This window comes from Puma concolor, chromosome A3 (genome assembly GCF_028749965.1).
Source record: "Puma concolor isolate L17-30 chromosome A3, mPumCon1.1.hap2, whole genome shotgun sequence".
Classification (NCBI taxonomy): Eukaryota; Metazoa; Chordata; class Mammalia; order Carnivora; family Felidae; genus Puma; species Puma concolor.
Genome location: NC_141669.1, coordinates 21,712,534 through 21,733,166, shown reverse-complemented (window position 1 = coordinate 21,733,166; position 20,633 = coordinate 21,712,534). Strand labels below are relative to the sequence as shown.

The 20,633-nt window shown below is 45.2% G+C and overlaps 1 protein-coding gene and 1 long non-coding RNA gene across 3 annotated transcripts in view; one reads left to right on the top strand and one right to left on the bottom strand.

Annotated features, from left to right (window-relative positions):
- Nucleotides 1-20,633, bottom strand: part of DPYSL5 (dihydropyrimidinase like 5) — a 103,605-nt gene that overhangs the window by 41,398 nt on the left and 41,574 nt on the right. For both annotated transcript variants that reach the window (XM_086700198.1, XM_086700197.1), the window contains one exon: nucleotides 15,369-15,633. In XM_086700198.1, coding sequence (XP_086556324.1) covers nucleotides 15,369-15,629 — 261 coding nt within the window. In that variant the 5' untranslated portion in view covers nucleotides 15,630-15,633. The remainder of the gene's footprint in view (nucleotides 1-15,368; nucleotides 15,634-20,633) is intronic.
- On the top strand, nucleotides 9,730-12,017 carry LOC147582306 (uncharacterized). Its single transcript, XR_015248953.1, has 3 exons — nucleotides 9,730-10,034; nucleotides 10,377-11,636; nucleotides 11,885-12,017. It is a non-coding gene; the product is annotated as an uncharacterized LOC147582306 (long non-coding RNA).

Here is a 20,633-nt window from a genome sequence, read left to right as displayed (position 1 = left end):
GGCAGACCTGTCCCTGCACCGATTAGCATGGATAGCAAGAATTTCACTCTTCTGAGACTCAGCATTCCCCCCTGGAGAGGAAGGATAATAAGATAATATTAAGTGTGTGTGGGGGGGGGGGGCTTTAAAGATCAAAATAAGTGGATGATGGATACAGAAGTGCTCTGACAAATGGGCCTGAGTCCAGGCCTGACAGCTCAGCACACCCCTCTTGTAGGAAGCAGGGGACAGAAGCTCATCTGTGGGTCCCGGTGGAGAGCCATGCACCACCAGGAGCCACCTGGGGACCTGGGATCCCAGAGCCCGTCAGAGGCTCAATGTGCTCCATTGTGAACTCTCTATTTTCCACACAGCAGGAAAAAAAAAATGCTCTTTGATGGTCCAGTAAGTCTAGGGCATAGAGATTTGGAGCTAGAGTACTCTCCCAAACATGAGTTCTAGAGTATCTTAAGCCTGGCAAGTGACTCAGGCCAGTCCACCAGGCCTGGTGGTAAGGAGGGACACCAAAAAGAATGGAAACCTGACGGGGGCAAGGATGGGGTGGCAATGGCTCAGTGGTTGCGATTCCAGTCCGCAAAAGTTTTATACTCCTCCAGTTTGCTCGGTACTCCCCAGCCTACCCCTATTTGCCACTGACCAACTGTAAGGCAGAGAGGGAGCTGAATGGCTCTTCCCCGTGACGTCATAGCCCAGGATCATGGAGGACAACATCCTCCATGGACCTGGACCCCCAACACCCAATAAAGTTTCTTTTAACACACACACACACACACACACACACACACACACACACACACACACACTCATAGCTTCCTCCCCCCGCCCCACCTCCAAACAACTTAGGAAAATTTTATGTTTTTTTTATTTAAGTTTATTTATTTTGAAAGAGACGACAGAGATGGCACAAGTAGGGGAGGAGCAGAGAGAGAGGGAGAGAGAGAATCCCTAGCAGGCTCCATGCTGTCATCACGGAGCCCAACGTGGGGCTCGATCCTATGAACCATGAGATCATGACCTGAACCGAAATCAAGAGTCGGATGCTTAACCGACTGAGCCACCCAGAAGCCCCAACTTGAGAAAATTAAAACAATTTTCTTAATGTTTATTTTTGAGAGAGAGAGAGAGAGAGCAGGGGAGGGGCAGAGGAAGATGGAGACACAGAATCCGAAGCAGGCTCCAGGCTCTGAGTTGTCAGCACAGAGCCCGATGCGGGGCTCGAACTCACAAACCGCGAGATCATGACCTGAGCCGAAGTCAGACGCTTAACCAACTGAACTGCCCAGGCACCCCCCAACTTGAGAAGATTTTAAAGAAAGGTCTTAACTTTTAGCTGACAGAAAGGGACCACGCTAAGGGCAGAGAATGTTTACCAAGTATGTGATTAATACACTTGGTGTACAGTTCTCTCTTCAGTTTTTGGTTTACTGCCTGCACTGCAAAAGTTTGCTCCCAAAGACGAAGTAGCCAAAAGAACTTTGAAAACGAAGAAAAAGCTGGAAGACTTACACTCCCTGCTCTCAATTCTCACTGTAATGAGCATCAAGACAGGGAGGTATTGGTGTAAAGACAGACAAATAGATCAAAAGAATAGAAAAGAGAGTCCAGAAATAAACCCACACATAGATGGTCAACTGCTTTTTTGACAAGGGATAATAATCTTGTCAACAAATGGCACGGAATAATTGGACAGCCATACACAAAAACCCCTCCATCCTTACCATATACCATATACAAAAACCAACTTAAAATGGATTACGGACCTAAATGTAGGGGCTAGGGTTTTCTAATGGAAAATTTAGTAAATCTTAGTGACGTGGAATTTCACAAATATTCCTTGATCACAGTGCAAAAAAGAAATTATGAACAAAAAATCGATAAATTGGGACTTCAAAATTTTAAACTTTTGGGGTGTCTCGGTGGCTCTGTTGGCTAAGCATTCAACTCTTGATTTCGGCTCAGGTCATGATCCCAAGGTTGTGAGATGGAGTCCCACGTCAGGCTCTGTGCTGGGCGTGGAGCCTGCTTGGGACTCTCTCTCTCTCTCTCTCTCTCTCTCTCTCTCTCTCTCTCTCTCTCTCCCCCCCTCTCTCTCCCTCTGCCCCTCTCACCCACTTGCGTGTTCTCTCTCTCTAAAACAATTTTTTTTAAACTTTTGCTCTTCAAGACACTGTTCAGAAAATAAAGAGGTAAGTCACAGCCCGGGGAGAAAACATTTGCAAAACATATACCCAGTAAGTGACTTGTAACTAGAAAATATAAACAACTTCAATAACCTAATAAAAAGACTAACAACTCAATTAATACACCGACAAAAGATGTGAACGCTTCACCAAAGGCATACGGAATCTATACATGTAAAGACATTCAACATTAGCCACTAGAGAAATTCAAATTAAAACCACAAAGGAGAGCTTCTGGGTTGGTGAACACATGCAGGTGTAGGGACAATGGTGCATGCGGAGAGGGCATGGAAGCTCCACATCTCTTCCCCCAACCTCGCCCTGTGCACCTTTTCCATCTGGTTGTTCCTGAGTTATATCCTTTTGTAACAAACTGGTGATCTCGTAAAATAAAACAAAAACAAAAGACAAAAAACTAACAATGAGGTATCACTACACACCTGTTAGAATGGCTTTCGGCTCAGGTCATGATCCCAGGGTCATGGGATTGAGCCCTGCATGGGGCTCAGTGCTGAACGTGGAGCCTGCTTAAGATTCTCTCTCTCCCTCCCTCTGACTCTCTCTCACTCTCAAAAACAAAACAAAACAAAACAAAACAAAACAAAACAAAACAAAACAAAACAAAAAACTGATCATAACAAGACGGCAAAGATGTAGAGCCCGTAAGGTATATAAAATGTTACAATCAGTTTGGAAACTAGTTTGGCAATTTGTTAAAAAGCTAAATATACACCTACCACATGACCTAGACACTCCATTGCTAGGTAATTACGCCAGGGAAATATACATATGTCTGCATAAACACTTGTACACAAATGTTCATGGTAGCTTTATCTGCAATAACCAAAAACTTAACAATGTTGAGTGAAAGAAATCAGTCCAAAAAAAGGAATACATACTGTATTATTCCATTTACATGAAAACATGAGAAAAGGCAAACTAATCTATTGTGACAGAAAACAGATCAGTGGTTATCTGGGAGGGAGAAGGATTACAAGGGCCACAAAAAACTTTTGGGGGTGATGAATATGTTTATTATATCAATGGTGATGGCTTCACATGTGTTAAAATGTGTCAAACTATAGACTTTAAAGATGTGTGGCTTATTGTATGTCTTAATTTGTTGAAGAAAAAAAAACCCCACAGATTAAAATAAAAAAAAGATGGTTTCCTAGGTTACCTAATCATGAACTTCTTTATCCTATTCATACTCCTCCTCAAAAGAGTTCACCCACAGATATTGTTTAATTTTCATTTAATTTAATTTTTATTTTTTTCAAGTTTTATTTAAGTAATCTCTACACCCAATGTGGGGCTTGAACTCATAACCCTGGGATCAAGAGTCACATATTCCTGTGACTGAGCCAACCAGGTGCCCCTAATTTTATTTTTAAATATTGAGAATGCTGTGGAGAGTTTAAATCTAAACACGAAAATTATTTATGGATTAGGGGATGGATTCCTTAATCTTTAATGGCATTTCTAGCTCTAAAATTGTGTGTGTGTGATTGAGCGTGTGTGTGAGAATGTGAAAGTGTGTGAACGTGTGTATGAAAGAGAAAAACTGATCAGTGACAAAGTTTTTACTATGGTTGACCCATAGTTTTGTCTGGGCGTAGTCACTAATTGAGGATCACTATAGCTCCTAGTTTTTAATTAATGAGAAATAAAGGAGATCAGAAGGAGAAAAAATGTGCTTGGCTGCAGTGATAACTTGAGGGAATGGTGAGGCGGAAACCACCGGGGGAAGAGATGCGGCATCCCAACACATTTCTACCTGTCAGTGTGGGATTTTAAGACACGCCTTACATTCAACACAACAACAGGACAACTTCAGACCCGAGGCAACTACAGCGAGGTTTGGGAAAAGAGATATTTTCAGTGAAGATTTTTGAAGTTTTTGGGGTGTCTGGGAGGCTCAGCGGGTTAAGTGTCCCACTCTTGATTTGGGCTCAGGTCATGATTTCACAGTCTGTAAATCTCACAGCACAGAGCCTGCTTGGGATTCTCTCTTTCTCCCCTTCTCTCTGTCCCTACCCAGCTCGTGCTCTCTCTCTCTCTCTCTCTCTCTCTCTCTCTCTCAATAAATAAACAAAGAAAAAAGATTTTTGAAGCTCTCCATGGGCTGTGTTCAACTATTTCTTGAACGACTAAAAAATATGCAGGTTTTAAGAAAAGAAGAAAGGAAAAAAACACACCATTCATGTACTACGTGTCACTGAAATATACATACAGTAGATGATGTATTTTTCGTCTCTTTAACATTTATTTATTTTTGAAAGAGTGAGAGTACGAGTGGAAGAGGGGCAGAGAGAGAAGGAGACACAGAATCTGAAGCAGGCTCCAGGCTCTGAGCAAGCATTCAGCAGAGTCCAACGCAGGGCTCGAACCCACGAACCGTGAGATCATGATCTGAGCCAAAGTCGGACACTTAACCGACTGAGACACTTAGGCGCCCCTTTATTTTCTTTTTTTAAACCTCAAAGGATGAGAATATAAAAGCAGAACTTCTCATACGAGGTATGAGAGGTTTCCAGTACCTCTAGGATCACAGAGGGGGCGTTTATTTCTATTCTATTAAGATTCAATAATCTCTGTATAGATAAATTCTTTGCAAACACTATTCTAGAAATTGAGGAGTTGCCCGGTCACCACAGGAGATTTTTTTTCCAATACGAGATATAAAATTTATAAGAAACGATAGATTTCCTCTTACATTTGTTCTAAGAAGGGTCAGCCTGGCCTACATTTTGCCTCCCAATTAATGTGGACATAGAAAGAAGTTGCCGGCAAGGTTTTGTTAAACAAGATAACTGATCTGAAGCAGGGCATCTTTAAATAGCTCCTGAGTGCCTGCAGAGTTTGACTGGCTATTTCTGCTTTTAAGAGAAAGAGAGAAGAGAGAAAATTATCTGGAATTCATCACCATTACTATTAGGCTCCATTTGAAACCGAAAACACACATCATTAACCTAACAGTAGAAACGGAATCCAATGTTTTAGTTCCTGTGTGATGCCTAACGGTTAAATATGTAATAGGCTCAGGAGGAAATTGTACAAATGGTTTTCCAAGGGTTGGTCCTTGATTAGCACAACTGGGTGATTGATGGATTGATTTAATGGACCCTCATAGAGTCCTTAGTAAGCACTGAGTATTATTTTAAGTTCTTTACAAATAGGAACTCAATTAACACACATAAAATACTATTATAATCTTCCATTTTCCAGAGAAGGAAACTGAGAGACAGAGAGAGGTGAATTTGTCCAAATCACACATCTAGTAAACATGCGCTGAAATGCAGATTCCAGTGGTCTCCCCCTGTCTTTGCTCATTACTACCACACTGCTGACATTCACCGGTTTCTGAGAACAACTACTCTATGTTTCAAGCCATGTGGGTCTGTGGTGGGTCATGAGCTAAAGATAAATGGTGGTCTCTGCCCCTGGAATATTCTTCAATCTAGCTGGAAGACAAACTTTCCACACAAAACAATTCGAAAGCCCCAGATGACAAATTATTTCGGCTGGGGAGGAGACAGTGGGATCCAGGATCTGAATTAGCTGGAGGCAGAACGTGACAGGAGTTTGGTAAGCCTCGAAGGTTTCCATGGATGGTGGGAAGGGACAGCAGTGGGGAGCATGGGATGGTCACAGGGAGAGAAAACCACCTTGCTGATGCATGGGCACGTGTTGGGAATGCGGACTGCATGGACAGGTAAGGTCAGATGGGGAGCTGCCCAGGGTGAAGACCCAGACACCCGAACTTGACATCTGAGACCACAGGGAGTCACAGCAGGGTCTCAAGCAGGAACGTGACATGAGGCACAGAGAGCTGTGAAGTGAAGGGTGGCCAAGGTGATTTTTGATTTTTTTTTTTTTTTTAAAGTAAATGTGGAGTCTTAAGTAGTTTAAGCAAAATCCGTGAGGTGGGGGTAGACGAGGGTAACAGTCTGTAGGATGGCCATGGTTTTGCATGTGTTCCCCTTCACCAACCGTAGGCAGGGGACTCCCAGGGAACCACACTCTGTACATCCCTCCCATTAAGTGTGGAAGGGGCCCCGTGAATCAGATGGGACGCCATTACCCCCGGGTTATGTCATTTGGGACAGGTGAGGATCTCCATGCGCCGAGGCTAACCAGGCGAGCTCTTTCTGGCAAAAGAGATTCTAAGTCAGAACGATTTGAAACAGGAGAGGGATTCAAAGTGCAAGTCTCCTTATGGCTTTGAAGATAGAGGTGGGCACGTGGTAAGGAAATGGTGACAGCCTCGAGGAGCTGAGAAGGGCCCCCAGCAGGTGGCCAGCAAGGAGTCGGGGACCTCAGCCCTCAAGTTGCTAGCGACCGAATTCTGCCACAGGCAGGTGAGCTTGGCAGAGGACTCTGAACTCCAGATGAGAAAGCAGCCCAGCAGACACCTTGACTGTATCTTTGTGAGACCCTGTGCAGAGGACCCAGCCACACTGTGCCCGGACTTCGGACCTACAGAACTTGGCGCTGGTAAATAGGTATTATTTTAATTTGTCGTGAAGTAGAAAACCAGTACAACGCCTGCCAGGGTGCCAGGTTCCACTGGAAGAGGCAGGAGAAGGGATGACCTCCAGGTGGCTCAGAAGGGGAAGCCACTTCATGAGGCACTCATGGAGATCTTTAGTGTGACTGTAAGTGATTCAGAGGAGGGAGGGGAGCCCAGCTGTGCTGATCCTGACCAGCACAGCCGTGCCAGAAGGGTGGCAGGTCGGCGGGAAGAACAGGCATGGTGTGGCAGCATCTGGCCCAGGAAAACACGATGGGAGGAGGGTGGCTTTTGAGAGAAGCCCCATCAGGATGTCCTGCTGGCAAAGCTAGGGACCCAGGCAGCACAGGGACTAGACGGGCAGTGGAACAGTTTCATCGCAAAGCTAAAATGGGTGGGTCTAAGAGACCGAAGACAGAGCCAAGGCCAGGCCTAGGGTGGACACAGGCAGTCACACCCTAGGGACCAACATTTATCATTTATCGTACGCACGCTCTGTGCCAGGCACTGTGGGAAGTGTCTTTCATGCATCCTCCTTTAAGCCCCACGACACCCGTTTGTAAATGGCAGAAACTGTCAACATCTAAGGAGGATGTTTGTTACTCCTCCAGTGACGGGTGGGGTTTTATAAAGCCACCGTTTCAGGATGGCAAAGAGCTCACTCCGCGGTCTGCAATGCACGTCAGGTCTGTGACGATTTCGTCGGGTCCAGGCCATAGCGTCAAGGAAACTATCTGTATGCAGCCCACTGAGAGGTAGCTGGCGGTCCGAAAGGGGTGACTATCCAACTCTGGGGTTTCAGGAGAGCCCCTGAGTGGCGTGGTGAAAATGGTGAAAAGGCCCTCAGACTGAGAAACTTGCGTTCTGGCCCAGTTATCTCTGAGACTTGGGGCAACTCATGCATTTTCCATCGATGGGAGGGTGGAACTAGATTTCTAAGGTCCCTTCCAGCTTTTTACAGGAATGAAGACATAAGTGAATTCGGGAGCATTAATTAATAAGCCAGACCATAGGAACCTGGGTCCTGATAAACAGAGTTATTGCCGAGCTAAAAGACTGGAAAAACATTTTGGCTCGAATTAAACAGAAATGGACAGAGTACTGGAGTCAAGAGAAAAAAAAAAAAAAAAAAAAGTGAACACCATTGAAAGGTTTAATTCCAAAAGAGCAAATTTCAAAAGCAAAGTAGAAAAACAGCCTGCCCAGTGGATAAATGGGCTCCTTGGTAAGGATGCTGGCAGGCTGGACACCAAAGGGAATTTATTTATGTACTAGCCTGTCCCATTTCATGACTCTGCCAGATAGGGCCCGGTCCTCTGCAGTGACAGAAGGGGAGGGAGGGTCAGGACCCTCCACCGGGGGGTGGGATGTGGCAGGCTCTCCAAACCTATGCCATCGAACAGCCCCTTGGCTGATCTCATGCTGGCCCAAGCACTCTTCTTGGATTTGGCTTCTCTTGTAGAAAAGAGTAGATGTCCTGCTGATGCTGATTTTGAGTTAATGGGAGGCTGTCTCTGTGACCAGATGGTCCTGGCACAGGCGAGAGGGAGTCTCTGGGACCACAAAGAGGAACAGACCCAGCCGGACTTCTGTTTAATGGCATGTCTATCATGGCCAACTTCTTGCTCACTGATGATGTCAATGGGATACAGACAGGAGGGAAGAACACAGGACCAGCGAATTCTAGCAAGTACGGGCATTCTAAGACCCAGGCTGGGATTTGGGAGCCCATTGACGACCCTGGAATGTGAATGGAAGGAGAGAAGCAAATAAATAAGACCGGCAAGGGCAGGCAAAGCAGGCCCCAGCTTTCAAAGAAGACGTGAGGGCCAGCTCGGCAGCAGTAACAGCCAGGACATACACTATTCAAAACAGCGGAGAAAGTTCCTTATTAATTCACCTGCCAGTGTCAGAATCATCAGGGATGCTTTAAAAAAATACTGATGATGATTGGGGCACCTGGGTGGCTCAGTCGGTTAAGCGTCCGACTTCAGCTCAGGTCATGATCTCAGTCTGTGAGTTCGAGCCCCGCATCAGGCTCTGTGCTGACAGCTCAGAGCCTGGGGCCTGTTTTGGATTCTCTGTCTCCCTCTCTCTCTCTGCTCCTCCCCTGCTCACACTCTCTCTCTCAAAAATAATAAAATAAAAGATTAAAAAAAAATACTGATGGAGGAAGAGGCAGACCTAGAGGCACGGATTTCACCGGTCTGGCATGGGCCCTGGGTACTGGTGTCGTAAAAAATTCCCCGAGTCGTTCTACTGTAATTTGTTTCTAAGGGTTGAAAACCACTGGCCAAGATGGTGGTGCTTAATATATTTTCGGAGAAGTGGGAAAGCAGAAAAGGCATCTAGGAAGCTTTTTCCGATTGCCCATGCCTGCCCCCTCTATCAACATCTTAGTGAAGGGGCTGTGCCTATAGCTTAAAAAGCCTGATTCTGATATTCCCACCTCGCTGCGGAGAGCCATTGGTGGGGTGGATCTCAAGACCCTGCGTTAACATTCTTCATTATGTAGCATTAGCTACACATAAGAGAATAAATATAACTTATAAGTAAGTTAAGGAGAATAACAATAAAAGACCTCATGACCCATCTGAAATCCTGGCCTTGCCTCCCCGCAGGAGACAAGCTCTTTCTTCAATGGGGTCTGCATTATTAACAAGCAGGTGGTCTTGGCGCTCCGCTTCCGGGAAACCTAGGTTCTGGGCCGGGGAGGGCAGGGCCCGCAGGTCGGGAGGGTGTGAGGAGGCGGGGAGGAGGATCAAGGGCCCGCTGTGCGTGTGGGATGCAGAGCCAGGGGTGCCAGGCAGCGCCTGCCACAGCGTCTGAAAGCAGGCGAAGCATTTGTTAAAGTGCTAGAGAAATCCCTTTAGACCCAGTACAATGGAGACCCAGATGCTCTCGGAAGAGCCAGGCTTTCAACTGTTTTGTTTTCCCAGCCCTGGCTGCTGCCGCCAAATTGACAGGCATGCAATAGCTTAGGGGGCGCAGAGTTCAAGGCCCCGCGGATCTGTCGGACAAGAACAAAAAGATGCAACTTGATCTCTCTTTCTCTCTAGGCTATAATCACTCGGGTGAGCTTTTCCTTAGGATTATTATTCTATTATAAATCCAGATGCTTCAAGCCAATCAACTGCTACCTTTCTTAGAATGTACAAAGTAGGTCAGCGTTGGTCTATCAGGGTGCATGGCCTCTGAATGAGTGCCACAGGCCGTGTGAATAATTAAATCGACATGTCCCTGGAGCAGCACTGCAACAGGAGAGCGTTTTCTCTCCCTGGGAGATGGTCAGCGACTAGAAGAAAGAGGAAGCCCAAGTGTCCCCCTGTAGGAGCACCAAGGTGAAGGGGAAATCCAGGAATGGAGGGGTGGGAGTACTGGGGCAGGAAACCGGCTCTTGGGAGGCTGGGAGACTGTGGCAGAATTTTGGGCAGGGTCTATAGATGGGATCCAGGGAAGGTTGAGTCAGGGGCTATGTTAGGAAACAGATGCTCAATATAAGGGCTCGAGCACAAGGGCGTCAAGATCCAATCTTGCTTAGTACGGACATAACAAAGGGTTGGTTTGGGGGATGCCGGTAGCCAGCGTGGCGTAGGACCTTTGGGCCTTTAAACACTGCACAACTAGGGCCTGACATGCACTGGGGGCCTTAAATCACAGAGGGGCTTTTACGGGTTTTGCAGAGGCAGCTGCTCCCATGGATGAGAAGCCTGGAAAAGATCAGGAGTTACCCACCAACTTGCACAAAGATGCGTGTGCTGGGGTTTCATCGGCTATAAAGAGCTAAAGGCTCTCAGGGGAAAACCTGCCACTCCTGGCTAATGAGGTCCCGGCAGATGACAATGTGAAAAATAAGACAAAGAAGGCCAGCCTGCCCTCTGAGAGGCTGGTAGACAGCGTGGTGACAGCATGGCATCTGACCTTAGACTGAAGGTCTCCCAAGTGGAGACATGAGCCAGAAAGCTACAATTTTGGGCGCGACGCTCGAGCACACTACAGAATTGACCCCAGCAGGGACCCCGGTGGTAATCAGAGTCCTGTTGGTGGTAAATACTATGGTCTCTCTTATATTACAGCTGGGAGTATTCATTGTTACAATCAGTTGGGAAGATAATTTGGTGGCCTATCCTAAAGCTGAGCGCATGTACCCCTATGACCCAGCAATTTTACTTCTAGGAATGTGCTCGACAGATATGTGATCATACATTTGCTGAAAGATGTACAAGAACGTTCATAGCAACGGTATTATTGGCATCGATAATGCCAATATGTGGTACATCAAACAATAAAGCAGTGAAAGTGAGTAAGTTCAATATGAATGAATTTCACAAAAATAATACTGAGCAAAGGAAGCTAATGCAAAGGTACAAACCACTTAATTTTATTTATATAAACAGCCAGGACCAATCTATGGTGAATATACCTAAAATCATGGACTTCTATACTTAAGTTACTTACTTACTTACTTAACTGTATGATGTCTGAATTATATCTCAATTATGCTGTTGGGTTTTGTTTTGTCTTGTTTTGTTTTTTTGGTTTCTATGATCTTTTTGTAAAAATTTATTTATTTTCAATTTACATCCAAGTTAGTTAACATATAGTGTAACAATGATTTCAGGAATAGAATTTAGTGATTCATCACTTACGTATAATACCCAGTGCTCATCCCCACAAGAGTCCTCCTTCAATGCCCCTTGCCCATTTAGCCCATCCACCCACCAACACCCCTCCAGCAACCCTCAGTTTGTTCTCTGTATTTAAAAATCTCTCATGATTTGTCTCTCTGTTTTTAATCTTATTTTTGCTTCCTTTCCCTTTTGTTCATCTGTTTTGTATCTTAAATTCCACATGAGTGAAGTCACATGACATTTGTCTTTTTCTGACTAATTTCTCTTAGCATAATACCCTCTAGTTCCATCCATGTTGCTGCAAATGGCAAGGTTTCATTCTTTTTTTTTTTTTTTTTTAATTTTTTTTTTCAACGTTTATTTATTTTTGGGACAGAGAGAGACAGAGCATGAACGGGGGAGGGGCAGAGAGAGAGGGAGACACAGAATCAGAAGCAGGCTCCAGGCTCTGAGCCATCAGCCCAGAGCCCGACGCGGGGCTCGAACTCACGGAGCGAGAGATCGTGACCTGGCTGAAGTCGGACGCTTAACCGACTGCGCCACCCAGGCGCCCCTGCAAGGTTTCATTCTTTTTGGTTGCTGAGTAATACTCCATTACACACACACACACACACACACACACACACACACACACACACACACGCCACATCCACCACATCTTCTTTATCCCTTCATCAGTCGATGGACATTTGGGTTCTTTCCACACTTTGCCTATTGTTGATAGTGCTGCTATAAACATTGGGGTGCATGTGTCCCTTCGAAACAGCACACCTGTATCCCTTGGATAAATGCCTAGTAGTGCAATTGCTGGGTTGTAGGGTAGCTCTATTTTTAATTTTTTGAGGAACTTCCATACTGTTTCCAGAGTGGCTGCACCAGTTTGCATTCTCACCAGCAATGCAAAAGAGATCCTCTTTTTCCACATCCTCGCCAACATCTGTTGCTGCCTGAGTTGTTTATTTTAGCTATTCTGACAGGTGTGAGGTGGTATCTCGTTGTGGTTTTGATTTGTATTTCCCTGATGATGAGTGATGTGGAGCATTTTTTCATGTTTCTGTTAGCCATCTGGATGTCTTCTTTGGAAAAGTGTCTATTCATGTCTTTTGCCCATTTCTTCACTAGACTGTTTTTTGGGTGTTGTGTTGGTGAGTTCTTTATAGATTTTGGATACTAACCCTTGATTTGCTATGTCATTTCAAACATCTTCTCCCATTCCGTCAGTTGCCTTTTAGTTTTGCTGATTATTTCTTTCACTGTACAGAAGCTTTTTATCTTGAGGCCCCAGTAGTTCATTTTTGCTTTTGTTTCCCTTGCCTCCAGAGACACGTTCCGTAAGAAGTTGCTGTGGCTGAGGTCAAAGAGGTTGTTGCCTGTTTTCTCCTCTAAGATTTTGATGGCTTCCTGTCTTACGTTCAGGTCTTTTGTCCATTTTAAGTTTATTTTTGTGTATGGTGTAAGAAAGTGGTCCAGGCTCATTCTCCATGTCGCTGTCCAGTTTTCCCAACACCTTTTGCTGAAGAGATTGTCTTTTTTCCATTGGATATTCTTTCCTGCTTTGTCAAAGATTGATTGGCCATGTTTGTGGGTCTATTTCTGGGTTCTCTATTCTGTTCCACTGATCTGTGTGTCTGTTTTTGTGCCACTACCATACTGTCTTGATGATTACGTCTTTGTAATATGTCTTGAAGCCTGGAATTGTGATGCCTGCTTTGGTTTTCTTTTTCAGGATTGCTTTGGCTATTCGGGGTCTTTTCTGATTCCATACCAATTTTAGGACTGTTTGTTCTAGCTCTGTGAAGAATGCTGGTGTTACTTTGATAGGGATTGCTAAGCTGGTTTTTTTGTTTTTTTGTTTTTTTGTTTTCAAACAATGGTATAAAAAGTCAGGATAGTGGTTATCCTTGGTAAGAAGTAGTGACTGGGAGGGGGCATAAAGAGGGGCACTTTGGTGCTGGTAAAGTCTGGTTTCTCAATGTGGGTGCTGATTACAAGGGTGTGTTCAGTTGTGACAATTCTGCATACTTACAGTTTGCATACTTTTCTGTATATATGCTCTGCTTCCACAAAAATAACAGTACGATGACCATAAATCAAACAGGCCTGGCCTGGCTCCAGTACTTGGGGACGGTGAAGTGGATGTGCTCACTCCCTTCAAAAAAGTCCTGCCACTCGTGTACCCTTCAGAAGTTGATGGGGCTGGGGCTCCCCATTTCCTCAGTGAAGCCTTACTCACAGGCCCTGGGGGAATTCTCAGAAGAGAAAGCAGGAAGGGTCTGCCTACTGCCTCTCTTCTCTGGGCTCTGCTAGAGTAGGCAGATTTGGCCCTGGATTCTGGAGTATTAGTCCTGAGCCCATCCTTGCCTTAGAACCGGCTGGGCTACGGAGACTGTGACTCCTCACAGCTCAGCCGTCCGGGGGTCTGGTCTGCTGCTCCTGCAGCAGGATGGGAATGTATCTTCAGGGAGACCTTAGAGGCCAACTGCCCATAGAACTGTGACCCCAAGGCCAGCCTCTGCCTGCCCGAGCCAGACTCCTCAGGGGTGGGTTTGCAGAGCCTCATTGGTCACTGCCTAGCAGGAGCCTCTGAACCCCCAGGGAAATGGATCCTAAGGGGAGACACCTAAGCATGGGAGAAGGGCTCCCTGAGAAGCCCCGGTAGAGCAGAGGCAGCATTTTAGGGTGGAGGGCCGTGGGGATTTGAGGCTGTGGGCCAAAGTAGGACAGAGGGCTGACTACAGCCCCCGGACCGGTAGCTAGTGGATCCCTTTTGCCCAGAGAGTGTTAGAGGCCAAGTCCTTTGTTAGGTCAGACAGTAGAAGAGGCTGCCTCCAGGGTCAGGGACTTGTAGTCCTTGAAATTGATTTAATTCTACATTTAAAAAAATCTTCAGGGGCACCCGGGTGGCTCAGTCAGTTGAGTGTCCGATTCTTGATTTTGGCTCAGATCATGATCTCCTGGTTCATGAGTGTGAACCCCATATTGTGCTCTGTGCTGGTAGCACAGAGCCTTCTTGAAATTCTGTCTCTCTCTCTCTCTGCTCCTCCCCTTCTCTCTCTCTCTTTCTCTCTCTCAAAAATAAATAAACATTTTTTTTTTTAAAAGGTAAAAAACCTTCATAGTAACTTTGATGTATAAGCACTGTTCACTTATTCAGTCAACAAACATTTACTGGGTAGTTATTCCGGTTTCTGGTCAGTGCCAGGATCTGGGAAAGCAGAGGAATATCATCAAGGCCATAACGAGCCCACAGTCTGGTGTTCAGGGAGAGGCTGGCATGTGACAGGTAATTACAATACAGAGGAGTGACAGCAATAACAGAGGTTCGGGAGCACAGAAGGGTAAAAGAATCCACATGTGACTTTTTTTGCAAAATGTTAATTTCCTCCTAATTCATTTGGTTTTCGTATTCTGCATTCAGCAACATATCACAGCTCTGGCTCAGCTCAATAACAGTAAATATTGCCCACGACAACTCCCTCTAAAAGAGGCCCCACTACCAGGTTTTTTGGGTTTTTTTTTTCCAGCTGTTTTTAAAAATAATGAACAAGCTAGGAGAGATAATCCAAGATCGCTAGCCATGTTTGTTTCATAATTACTGCCATTAAAATCATCTAGAAGAAGCATATCTATTTTTCACAATCTTTGGGGAATTAATTTAGCTGATCATCCATAAAGGAGTTCTTCAGATCAATACCACACTCCCTGTCACATACATGCATAGCAACAAACACCAGCTATGATTCTCTTCTTCTTCTAGGTCTGCATTACATGATGTAACCATATAAAAATAAAAATCAGTTCCCGGCCTCGGCACACGGGTAAGTGATGTGATCGGTAAAACAGGCTTACATACTTGCTTTTCGGTAGTCATGGAGATCTATGACATCTAGCCTGGAATTTCCTATGTCAGCTGCCACAGTGGCCCCATGAGAGCACCCTCGTCCTTTTAGCAATACAGCAGGGGCATCCTGTTCACATGGGTCTAGTCTGGAGCAACCCCACAAAAAAGGGAAGGAACGCACCTTCAGCGAACAGGAACATTACCTTGGTCCCGTGGTAGAAGTCGTCCACGCATGTAGCGTTCATGAAGGTCTGATGGAAGTGGGTGCTGGTGTCAATGCCTCCAGGGATCACCAACTTCCCAGTGGCATCGATCACCTTGGCCCCTCCGGGGATCATGAGCTCACGGCCCACCTGCTGGATGATGCCATTCTCAATGTAGACGTCAGCCTCGTGGGTGCAGTCATCGTTCACCACCTTGCCTCCCTTGATGAGAATCCTCACGCTGCCTGAATTGGCAAGCATGTTCCTATGGAGGGTGAAAGGGAGGCACCAGTCAAGGTCAAAGTCCCTTTTCACTGTAACCAAGGTCCCACTTCTTCCTATCAGAGTCCAAACCCCATGGGCAGAGTAAGTGAGCAGGGAGGGGGAGGAAGTTTCCCCATGGCCTGAGAACACGGGTCCTACAACCAGCTGGGGTCACAAGCCTCCCACTGACCTCATAGTGAGACTTATTGGGAATCACGACACAGTGGCAGTAGGGGTGCATCCGGGGCCCAAAGAAACATCAGTGTCTACCTTCCCGAAATGATGTGTAGGTTCTAAAGCATTTTCCTATCTACTGTGTTGTTTTAGTCCCAGAACAACCCAAGGAGTGGCATTTTACCAATCAGAAAGCTGAAACTGCTGAGTAAGGGATTTATGGCTTCTCAGTAGCCAAGTCAAACCACAGGTCTTGTGTGAACAGTGTCCCCACTGTACCATATGGTCCCAAAGGTATCAGGGGCTCCCGGGGCGTGTCTCACAGAGCCAAATTCTCCAAGCCTCACAGTTGTTGAATCCATGTCATTCTTCAGGTGGATTCGGCTCCAGCTGGCTCTCCCATGTCTGCCTCAAGGCCACTACTACCACATTAAGCTCCACAGCTGGCTGCACATGAATAAGCTCATTGGCGGAGCCTTTGCAAAGCACCTGCACTAAAGCTCCACCCCCAGAGATTCAGCTTTATGTGGTCCAGACTGGGTCCCCCAGAACCACTATTTGAAAAAAAGTTTGTGGGGGGGGGGGGCGCCTGGGTGGCTCACTTGGTTACGTGTCTGACTCTTGGTTTTGGCTCAGGTCATTATCTCACGGTTCTCAAGTTCGAGCCCTGCATCGGCCTATGCACTGACAGTGCAGAGCCTGATTGGGATTCTCTCTCTCCCTCTGCCCCTCTCCTGCTCTCTCTCTCTAAATAAATAAATAAACTTATAAAAAAATTTTTAGGGACGCCTGGGTGGCTCAGTTGGTGAAGCGTTGGACTTTGCTTCAGGTCATGATCTCCTGGTTTGTGGATTTGAGCCCCAAGTCGGGCCCTCTGCAGTCAGCAGAGCTGGCTTCAGATTCTCTGTCCCCCTCTCTCTCTGCCTCTCCCCCACTCGCGCTGTCTCAGTCTCTCTCAAAATGTTTATTTATTTATTTTGAGAGAGAGAGAGCGAGTGAGCAGGGGAGGGAAGGGCAGAGAGAGAGGGAATCCCAAGCAGGCTCCGCACTGTCAGCGCAGAGACCAATGTGGGGCTCAAACTCATGAACCCTGAGATCATGAACTGAGCCGAAACCAAGAGTCAGATGCTCAACTGACTGAGCCACCCAGGCACCCCTGGAACCACTATTTTTAAAAGCTAGAGAACTTTACCATATGCTTAAAGAAGAATTAATGCCAATCTCTTCCAGAAAACAGAAGAGAAGGAAATGTTCCCAACTCATTTTATGAAACCAGTATTCCTCAGATACGAAAGCCAGACAAAGACAGTGCCAAAAAAAAGAAAACTATAGGGTAATATCCCTCATGAATATACATTAAAAAGTTCTTAACAAGGGGCGCCTGGGTGGCTCAGTCGGTCGAGCATCAGACTTTGGCCCAGGTCATGATCTTGCAGCGCGTGAGTTAGAGCCCTGCATTGGGCTGTCAGTTCTGAGCCTGCTTCGGATCCTCTTTCCTCCTTTCTCTGCCCCTCCCCCTGCTCACACTCTTGTCTCTCAAAAATTAAAAAAAAAAAAGCTCTTAACAAAATATTAGCAAGTAGAATTCAGCAATGTGTAAACAGAATTCTACACCATGTAGGGGCGCCTGGGTGGCTCAGTCGGTGAAGCATCCGACTTCAGCCCAGGTCACAATCTTGCGGTCCATGAGTTCGAGCCCCGCGTCGGGCTCTGGGCTGATGGCTCAGAGCCTGAGCCTGCTTCCGATTCTGTGTCTCCCTCTCTCTCTGCCCCTCCCCCATTCATGCTCTGTCTCTCTCTGTCTCAAAAATAAATAAAAACATTAAAAAAAATAAAAAAAAAAAAGAATTCTACACCATGTAAATGGGATTTATTCCAGGGATGCAATGTTGGCTCGATATTTGAAAATTCAATCAATGTAATCCACCATATTAACAGGCTAAAGAAGAAAAATCACATAATCATATCATTTGATGCAGAAAAAAACATATGACAAAATTCAACATCCATTCGTGATAAAAACTCTCAGAAAAGTAGGAATCAAAGTTAACTTCCTAAATTTAATAAAGAACACCTGTGAAAAACCTATAGCTAACATAAGACTTAATGATTAAAAACTGAATGCTTCGGGTGCCTGAGTGGCTCAGTCGGTTGAGCATCCAGCTCTTGATTTTGGCTCAGGTCATGATCTCACAATTTGTGGGTTTGGGCCCTACGTTGAGCTCTGTACTGACAAGCTCAGAGCCTGCTTGGGGTTCTCTCTCTCTCCCCCTTTATCTGCCCCTCCTTGCTCGTGCGCTCTCTCTCAAAAATAAATAAACATTAAAAAGAAAAAAAAAGGTTGAGTGCTTTCCGCCTATAATTGGAAATAAGGCGAGGGTGTCCACTGGAAATAAGGCGAGCAGTCCACTATCACTGCTAGTCAATAAAGGGAATTCTAGCCAGCACTATAAACGAATGAAATGAAATAGCAATGGAAATATATTTCATATAGATCAAAAAAGAAAAAAATAAAACGGTCTCTATATGTAGATGACATGATGGTCTATGTAAAAAATACCAAAGAATCTACAAAAAAAAAAAAAAAATCTCCTAGGGGGTGCTTGGGTGGCTCAGTCGGTTGAGCATCTGACTCTTGGTTTCTGCTCAGGTAGTTAGTGATCCTGGGGTTGTGGGATCAAGCCCCACATCAGGCTCCATGCTGAGCATAGAGGTTCTCTTTCTTAAGGTTCTCTTTCTCTCTCCCTTTGCCCCTTTTGCCTGTTCGTGCTTTCTCTCTTAAAAAAAAAAAACAAAACAACAAAAAAAAAACAACAACAATGCTAGTACAAGTGAGTTCAGCAAGAATGCAAGATAAAAGACCAACATAAAAAGTTAGTTTTTCTATATACTAGCAATGAACACATATACATGATGCAAAAAACTTTAAATGCTTAGGCATAAATCTAAGAAAATATATACAGGATTTGTATGCTGAAAACCACAAAATGCTGATGAAAAAAATCAAAGATCTAAGTGAGTGGAGAGACATACCATGTTCATGGATTGGAACACCCAACATAGTAATATATCAATTTCCCCCTAATGGATATACATGTTTAATGTAGTTTGTATCTCAGCAAAAATATTTTGTAGATAGAGGCAAGCTTATTGTTAAAGTTTATGTGAAATAACAAAGCTAAAATAATTTTGACAAAGATGAATAAAGTGGGAGGGATTGGTCTAACTGATTTCAAGACTTACTACATTGCTACAGTAATCAAGACTTTGTGATATGAATGGAGGGATAGACAGAAAGATCAGTGGAACAGAATAAAGATCCAGAAATATCCCCATGCAAGTATGGTCAACTGATTTCTGACAAAGCTACAAAAAAGCAATTCGATGGCAGTGGGGGGGGAAAGATAGTCTTTTCAACAAATGGTATTGGAGCAATTGGATATCCATAGACAAAAAATAAACCTTGGCTTAAATCCCAAATCTTATACAAAAATCAACTCAAAATGGAACACACACTGAGTGGCCACATTTGACCACTAACCATTCTCTTCCTCTTGGAGCTCCCTTCCATTAGCATTAAATGTGGCCATGCAGTGGAGGGGAATAGGGACCACAAGGAGATCTTGACCAGTTTTGGAGATGAACAAGTCTTTGATAAATGGTGGTTGAAGCCAAGTTTGTGGGAATTTGTCAATTCTTTGTGAATAAAAGAAGCCATAAAATGGGCTGAGGAATATGACTGAGGTAAGGTACTAATTTAGGACAGAGAAGACCCAAGATTTTTCAAGCAGCTAGGAAAGAGTCAAAGGAAAGATTGAAGTTCTAGGAGAACAAGAGATTATTTGTGATGTAAGGTCTTGCAACATGGGAAGAATGATGGCCGTCATCAATGGAAGCCAGGTCCCTGTCAACTTACATAGTTTATTTGATTTGATCCTTCCAACAAATCTGTGAGGAAGCTATTATCATGCCCATCCACAGAAGAGGAAACAGACTCAAGAAAGGCTAAGTTCAAGGCTCGTAGGAAGAAGATATGTGAAGATGCAGAAGAGGTAAGAATATACAGCTGTTCTCTCTGTACATCTGGAGGTGGGAGCTCCTGGGAGCATCGAGGAGCAAGAGGCTGTGAGCAGAATGGGGGAGGTATGGGGGAGTCACTGTGGGGCTGGAGGCGTGAAGGGGAAGGTACACAGGGGAAGGGGTCGGTGCTCAGACAGCTGCGGTCACGGTGAGTGAATCAGAATTCTGTCCAGGGAGCCCACTTTGGTTGGATCTACAACTCTCTTGACCCTTAGGTATCTGAACACAGATGATTGTCATTTAGGCCTAGAAAATATAGGACAAAGTCTGACCAGGGGGATGGAGACCTCACCATTGCAGGGTCTCCCCAAGGCTCAGATGAAGCCCACCTTTCTACTTGGTAAACTTCTTATTCTTCGGGACCCAATTCAATTGTCCCCCTTTCTGAGAAGACTTCCTGACTCCCTGCCCCTTCATAGACTTCATGGCCCTGGAGTCTATCTGCATCTGTGAACTAAGGTCCTCCAAGTCAACAGTATAATCAATGATCATTATTTCTGTTCCCTCCTCATCCCCAGCCTCCTGTATAGGATACTCAAAACCAGTGGAACAAGTGAATGAATGGCCTTGCTGCACTTGTTACACCCGCAACATGATCAAGTGGTTTAAAGCAGTGAATGGTAGGCTGTTCCATATTTGTTTCCTGGGATATCTGGCAACTTTACGTTCAGGATAATGCTCAGCTTTCGTCACTTTTCCAATACAGCAAAAACCTGTGGACAGAGCCGAGGCACCAACAGATGTCCT